General features: G+C 38.7%; 1 protein-coding gene across 1 annotated transcript; it reads left to right on the plus strand.

Annotated features, from left to right (window-relative positions):
- Positions 1-444: 444 nt before the first annotated feature.
- Positions 445-7780, plus strand: LOC112495569 (protein argonaute 5-like). The gene is made up of 22 exons (XM_052432361.1): positions 445-1464; positions 1667-1884; positions 1972-2121; positions 2315-2448; positions 2566-2669; positions 3347-3450; positions 3794-3929; positions 4016-4132; positions 4259-4369; positions 4460-4531; positions 4927-5049; positions 5153-5303; positions 5384-5505; positions 5779-5916; positions 5989-6131; positions 6204-6266; positions 6339-6402; positions 6516-6651; positions 6789-6862; positions 6996-7090; positions 7194-7225; positions 7342-7780. The coding sequence occupies exons 1-22, from the start codon at positions 1000-1002 to the stop codon at positions 7515-7517; spliced, it is 2928 nt and encodes a 975-aa protein (XP_052288321.1). The 5' UTR covers positions 445-999; the 3' UTR covers positions 7518-7780.

Genomic DNA, 7780 nt, shown 5'->3' on the forward strand with positions numbered 1-7780 from the left:
TTTTTCTTTGATCGAGTTCGCTGGTTGTGGTTCGTCGGAATTTCCAGCCTGTGCTTGACTGGAAAATCGTACCCGTTGCATCCTGGGAAACAGATACCTAGCAAACCTTAAGCACTCCGTAAAGGTGGTAAATCTGTTTTAAGGAGACTGTGTTTGTGCAGGCCTCGGGTTTCAATTTTTTTTATTTCGATTCAGTTTCTGCCTCTTCTGTTCTTCATTTAGTGTTTCCAATTCCTAGTTTACACTATTTTTTAAATTAGCTAACATATAATTTGTTATCTCACTGTTTTATTGTGTGTTTGTTTAACAACAAACACTTTCTATTTTCAATTAAAGGCTTTATCTTGCGTAAATGGGGTCCACAGGTGGACCGCAAAACGACATGGCTGGGGCACCTTCAGCTCGGTGACCTCCATTTTTAGGAAAAGCGCCGCCCAAAAGCTAATGATTTGATTTGTCGTCATGCGCGCCCAGACCCAGAGGAGTACCTGCGAGAGAAATGAGTTACTCGCCGGGGCATTTCGACGCGTATCAAGTCTTTTAAAAGCCGTATCTGTAGAATTCCCGCACAGCTAGAGTCAGTCGGGAATAAAAGGCTGCTGGTTCAACGTGCGCTCTTGGAAATTTTCACTCGTTCCAAATTCCAATCGCCCTCTGTTCTTTCACTCTGATTACATCCACTGTCCTCCAATCGTCTGATGTTTATTTTTGCAGTTACATTTACACGTCATTAGAATAAAGAGTCGAGTAGTGTTTGGTGTAGAGGAAAAAAAAAAAAATTGTTCGCTTTTTTTCTTCCTTTTTCTTCATTATAATTTCTCCCACCTTTCTCTCACCTTTCTCTGCGCTCAGCATTTTTCTATTTCCATTACACTTCCTCTCCTCTTCTGTCTCCTTGTCCCCTGTTTCTCCTCAAGTCATCGCTCTCGCTTTTTTTGTGTGACCATCACTTTGGTTCCTCAAAGTTTTCTCTTTCATTTTACCCTTTTGTTTTCGACAATGTCTCGACGTGGTGGCGGTGGTCGTAGGCCGGATTCTCGCCGTGACCAGCCGACTCAGGCACCGGCACCCTCATTCCAGCGGGGTGGAGGCGGAGCCGCTAGACCACGCGGCCGAGGTCGTCAAGGTCAACGTGGGGGTGCTGGTCGTGGATCGCATTCCGGCTCCGGTGCAGCCCCGTCCTCACCGCACACCGCTTCGACTTCGACGGAGCCGGCTCCTTCGTCTCCGTCTGTTTCTGCTTCTGCTTCTGCTTCTTCTTCGTCTTCAGTCTCTACTCTTGTCGAAGAAACGGAGCAGAAACTGACATTGGCGGCACCAGCAGCGGCTACACTTCCGCCTTCGTCGTCGCTGGCGGTAAGACTTCCGGTGAGGCCGGGATTCGGAACTGTTGGCAGAAAATGCGTTGTCCGAGCAAATCACTTTATGGTGCAACTTGCCGAGAAAGACATTCATCACTATGATGTAAGTCTATTTTTAATTTTAATTTTGTTACTTTTGAAAACGTTTTGACTGTTTTTATTTTTTATTTTTCATTTTTTTTGTCAATTTTTATTTTTATTTAAGATTCACCATTCGTGAGCGTCGAATTCGAAGGTGTCGGGGTTTTGTTGATATTTTAAAAATATGTTTATTCTTTAGCTTATTTATTTATTTATTTTTTAAGGTTTCAATTACTCCCTGGGTGACGTCAAAAAAAATCAACAGACAAATTATTTCTCAGCTGATTAATTTATATCGGCTAACTGACTTGGGTGGACGAATACCTGCCTATGATGGTATGAAGAGCATTTACACAGCAGGGCCACTGCCTTTTCAATCGAAGGAGTTCATTATCGAGTTACCTGATAGTGATCCTCGTCCCAGCTCATCTACCAGGCCGATGTATCTCGTGCTTTTATCACGTGTATTTCTTGAATATGTTGATTGTGAGTTTTCTTGGTTTAATGTGTTGAGTGATTTCTTGTGCAGAAGGGAGCGTCAGTTTAGGGTGGTTATCAGATTGGCGTCGAAGCCTGATCTTTACACTCTACAGCAGTTCTTAGGCCGTAGGCATTTTGAAGCTCCGTACGATGTTATACAAGTGCTTGGGGTTATTCTCAGTGCAGCTTCGTCAGAGAAGTATTTAACCTTAACTGTGTTAATAAAAGTTTCACTTTTCGTATGTATGATATAGGATGTTCCCGCCCATGCCAGCATTTGCTTGTTCATGCAACTGATTTCTGAGGGACAATTTTATTATTTTCTATTTTGTGTCTTGAACAATTCGAGTTTTAGAATGGTTCATTAATGAAATGAGGAACTTCTGCATCAGGCATACTGTTGTGGGGAGGTCATTTTTCCCTACAGATCATGGACCAATTGGTCAGCTTGGTGATGGCGTTGAATATTGGCGTGGATATTTTCAGAGTCTTCGCCTAACCCAGATGGGGCTATCTCTTAATATTGGTATTTCTCATTATATTTTATATAATTCGATGCTGCTTATCTTTTATATTATGCAAGCTTGATTTTTCTTTTTTAGGTGCAACGTTGCTACATAAATATTTGCATTTGCTGTTGCAGATGTTTCAGCCCGCTCCTTTTATGAGCCAATTCTAGTTACTGAGTTTGTTCAGAATTATTGCAGAAACTTATCACGTCCTCTTTCTGATCAAGTGCGTCTGAAGGTATTGTCTAGTCTTCTTTCATGATGTCCTGGTTGTAATTAATTTAGTATCAATTTAATGAGCTATCTATTGGGCGGTTAAAAGGTTTAATTGAGATCTGCCGCCCCGTAATATATTTGTAATAAGAGCCTTTTCAAAGAATGACCACAGATTTGTTGGGCAAACAGTTCAGTAATGTTTTAGATGTTGTGTATATAATTTATTGCAAGTAATTAGTAGTTTAAAATTTAAAATTTCTTGCAAATTTTGGATAGGGTAATTTCTTGATTTGTGGCTGAGCTGGAGGGTACTGAGTAGTGTGTTGTTCTTGGGCATTCAAATCAAAATAGAATGAGCTCCCAAGTGTACGGCGAATAGGATGTGGTTTGATGATCAATTTACAATACTGGTGTATAATTTGGCCTATAATTCTGATAATAATGAAATGAGACCTTGAAATGGTGGTTTTAAGAATTTTCCATGCATTCATTTGCAATTGTGCAGTTATCTTAGTCAACCTCTTATCATTTTGTTACATATTTTAGCAATCTTTTGAACTATCTGTAAAATTTTTAGTTTTGATCTATTTTGGCTGTTAATTGACAACCGCCCATTAATTATTTTCAAAATTATTGTTGGGAATGGGATAGAGACATGTGCTCAATGTTATTAATGATTGTTTAATTCTTGACTTTTAGGTGAAAAAGGAATTGAAGGGAATAAAGGTGGTGCTCACGCATTTGGAGACTAGCAATAGTCACAGGATCACCGGAATATCCAGCCAACCCATGAGCCAACTAGCGTATGTGTGTGTGTGATTAACTTATATACAAGTATAAAAAATTTGTCCAATTGTGGTGACATAGTGTGATAATGTAACATGGTGGTTTGGTTGTGTTTATGTTAGTCGATTTGTTTATGTTAGCCGATTCTTGATGTTGTATTTTATGTATGATTGATGAACTTACTTGGTAAAATTTTTGGCAGATGTGCCTCAAATCAATTTCTAAAATCTGATATGTGATGGTAGTTGGCTTCTATGTAGTGCGATGGTCACTTGATATTGTCTGTAACAGTGATGTTTCTCTCCCTCCATGTTATATTAGGCATTCATGTTATATCTTCCCTTTGATTGTATTTGCTAGGTTTACTGATGGCAGTGCAACAAGTATGTCGGTGATTCAATATTTTCGTGAAAGATATAATATTGCGCTTCAATTCACGTCATTGCCTGCCCTTCTAGCTGGAAGTGAAGCGAGGCCTATTTATTTGCCAATGGAGGTTCTATGATCAAAAGACTACTTTCATTTTTCGTGTCTGGAAAATAATTTATTTAAGACTTGTTTATAAAATATTTTTGTTTACAGCTTTCTAGGATTGTCGCAGGACAGAGATATACTCAAAGATTAAATGAAAGACAAGTAACTGCTCTTTTGCAAGCAACTTGTCAGCGTCCTCGGGAGCGTGAAGACTATATAAGGATGGTAGAGCGTCGTCAAAATTTCTTACATCTGTGGTGGATCTTTTTTGGATGATTAATCTACGAACTATCTTCTTGTGAACAAAGGGAGTTTCTCATTCTTGCTTCTGGGTTTGACATTCTTCTGCAGATGGCTAGGGCAAATGCTTACAATGAAGATACTCTTGTCAACAAAGAGTTTGGAATTCAAGTGGCTGATGATCTTACATCAGTTGATGCTCGAATCCTACCTGCTCCAATGGTAATTAAGTGTCCTTTTTTTTTCCCCTGTAAGAGCATTATGGAACTTCCAATCTCTGTATGATTAACTTTACCTCTTGAAATGCTGCAGCTTAAATATCATGAAACTGGCCAAGAAGCAAGCGTGAATCCTGGTTTTGGGCAATGGAACATGATTAACAAGGTGAATTACCGATTGTTATTTTATTCCATAGTTGGTGATTTGTGCTTAGGAAGAGCATAAGGAAACAGTTACCATTTGTTTAAATTGGTTGAGGGATGTGTACTGACTGATAGTTAGGATGGATTGGAAGTTGATTTGCTGCATTTGATGCAATGTGGTTGTGCTGCATTTCTTTTGCAACCATAACTTTTGAATTTTTTTTTTTTTTTCATTTTAGCAGGCTGTAATTTGTATATGGTTATATACTTTTTCGTCCTTGAAGAGCATTGTATTTGATATTCACTTAGGTATTTGGATTGTATGTGCTTGGTGTTCAGCTCAGTCCACTTTGCCTTCTGAACGAGAGGCTTTTATTTTTTCACAATGAATTATTTTGTGTAATTTTGGTTTTACAGAAAATGTTCAATGGTGGGAGGGTGGAAGTTTGGACTTGTGTGAACTTCTCCACGCGTTTGAATCGGGACGTGCCATTCCAGTTTTGTCAGGGGTTGGTAGACATGTGTAATAGCAAGGGAATGGTATGGTAATGTTATTTATTTTGCAATTCATGTTAGCGATTCAGGTTAATGGCCTCTCTGAACCGACTTTTTTCTTTTGGGGGGTCTGTGTTTATCATGCCAGGTATTTAACCCGCAGCCTGTCATTCCCATAAGTTCATCCAACCCAAATCAAATTGAGAAGGCTCTTGTAGACGTTCACAATCGGACTACACAGCAAGGGAAACAGCTTCAGCTGTTGATAATTATTTTACCTGATGTTAGCGGATCATATGGTGAGTGATAAATTTAATCCATGATTAAACTTTTATATCAGCTTTGGTTTTTTTCAACATTATCGGCTTTCTGCTCGCAGGAAGAATTAAGCGAGTTTGTGAAACGGAACTTGGGATTGTTTCACAATGCTGTCAGCCTAGGCAGGCATCAAGGCTCAATATGCAGTATTTTGAAAATGTGGCTCTTAAAATCAATGTGAAGGTTTGGTTTGCCCCCATTTTTTTGCCTGTTCATTATCATGGTTAATATTTACAAATACAAGGGTTATTTGGAAAACATGTAGGAGATGATTTTTTTGCAATTGAATTTCAGTCTTGATTTGCTGGAATTACTGTGATTTTTTTTTCAAAAAATTAAATTTTGATGTTCAAGAATTTTTTTTTTTAATTTGAGAGTGCCAAGATTTCTTGTAAAAATTGATAGGTTTGCTTCCTTGGTACTGGAGATTCAGTTTGCTATTTGTAATTATATCAGGTTGGGGGACGAAACACTGTGCTTGTTGATGCTGTTCAGAAAAGAATTCCTCTTGTAACTGATAGACCCACAATTATATTCGGTGCAGATGTCACCCATCCACAACCATGGGGCGGGACTAGTCCTTCAATAGCGGCTGTATGTACACTCATATCCTGTTTCTGCTTTCTAGTAACTCACTCTGTTTAAAGATTGAATTGACTGAGACAGGTGGTGGCCTCAATGGATTGGCCAGAAGTAGCCAAGTACAGAGGGCTTGTCTCTGCTCAGGCACCCCATGAGGAAATTATCCAAGATCTCTATAAATCTATTCAAGATCCTCAGTGGGGTTTAGTTCATGGAGGAATGATCAGGTTAGTAGACATGGAAGTACATATCAGGTGCCTTAATTAAGAGAAACTTATGCTTCCGTTTGTCTTTTACAGGGAACTGTTAATTGCCTTCAGAAGATCAACCAACTTTAAACCTCACAGGATTATTTTCTACCGGTAATTGCTGTTTTCAATGTTAAACTGTTTGTTTTGTAGAATGTTACTGATGTTGTTTCATTTATGTGCCAGTGATGGTGTTGGTGAAAGGCAGTTCAGTCAGGTTTTGCTCCATGAAATGAATGCTATCCGACAGGTAATGCTGATAAGTCCTGAAGTTCAAATGATTTGGAGATTTTCAAAATCTAGCTTCAGTTAATGCCTTTATGATGGCTTTTGTTGCAACTTGCTAAATTGATTTATTTCCAGGCCTGTGCCTCACTTGAGGAGGGATACGCACCACCAGTTACGTTTGTTGTTGTACAGAAAAGGTGTCGTACTCGCCTTTTTCCTGCTGAGCACAACAGATGCGATCTGACAGATAGGAGTGGAAATATTTTGCCAGGTTCCAAGTTTGCTTTGTATTATTAATCTTTATATTCTATTTGCTTCTTTTGAATATTCACAGTAGCTGGGAAGTGGGAACCATGTTGTTGCCTAACCTTGTCTCTGACGATTGTTTTTGGGATGTCCTTGTATTAGGAACCGTTGTTGATACTGAAATTTGTCATCCTACAGAATTCGATTTTTACCTCAACAGTCATGCAGGAATTCAGGTAAAAAATAAGTTTGCTCTTTCAATCCAAATTTTATCCATCTAAACTTACTCTCAATGAACATTGTACACTTCTTTTTTTTTTCCACCTATAATTTTTAAATGCGTTGGACTTACTAAGGTGTTTATTCCAGGGAACCAGTCGACCAACTCGCTACCATGTATTGTATGATGAGAACCGTTTTACTGCAGATGGCCTACAAGTGTTAACAAATAACTTGTGTTACACGTAATATGTTTACCTTCTCTATAACTGGATTTAATATTGCATTGTTGAAGAATTATCTTTGGAATGGTTATTCTGTAAGTTTTGACTCATGGCCCATTTTCAGGTACGCAAGGTGTACTCGATCCGTTTCCATAGGTCTGATCCTTGTACTTCCGTTGTTTTCCTAAAAACTTTTTCAATCAACGAATTATTTATTACTCTGGCAAGCATTGATTATTTTTTAATTTTTATTGGTTGATTTCACATGGCAGTGCCTCCTGCATATTATGCATATTTAGCAGCTTTTCGGGCTCGTTATTATATCGAGGATGAAACATCTGCTGGTGGATCCACAGATGGGAACAGGAGCACGGCAGAGAGGAATTTGGCTATCCGGCCACTTCCTGTCATCAAGGATAATGTGAAAGATGTAATGTTTTATTGCTGAAAGTAGTCTTCAGCCTTTTATCTCTTATGTCATGGTTTTCATAAAGGCTTGACGTATTTTGGTAGACGGAGAACCAGCGTTTTGCATTTTTGGACCGTACTGTTATTTTGGGAGTAGTTTCAAATTCGACATCTAGAGTAGAAACTACTTATCCTCAGCTTAAAGATATGAGCCGCATGTTCTCCCAGTTAATGCCTTGTCAATTTAAATGCAAAACAACTCCACACGTATTTGGAAAGAAAGGGTTTTTTGGTTTTTGTTTA

The sequence above is a fragment of the Citrus sinensis genome, chromosome 8 (assembly GCF_022201045.2).
Source record: "Citrus sinensis cultivar Valencia sweet orange chromosome 8, DVS_A1.0, whole genome shotgun sequence".
Classification (NCBI taxonomy): Eukaryota; Viridiplantae; Streptophyta; class Magnoliopsida; order Sapindales; family Rutaceae; genus Citrus; species Citrus sinensis.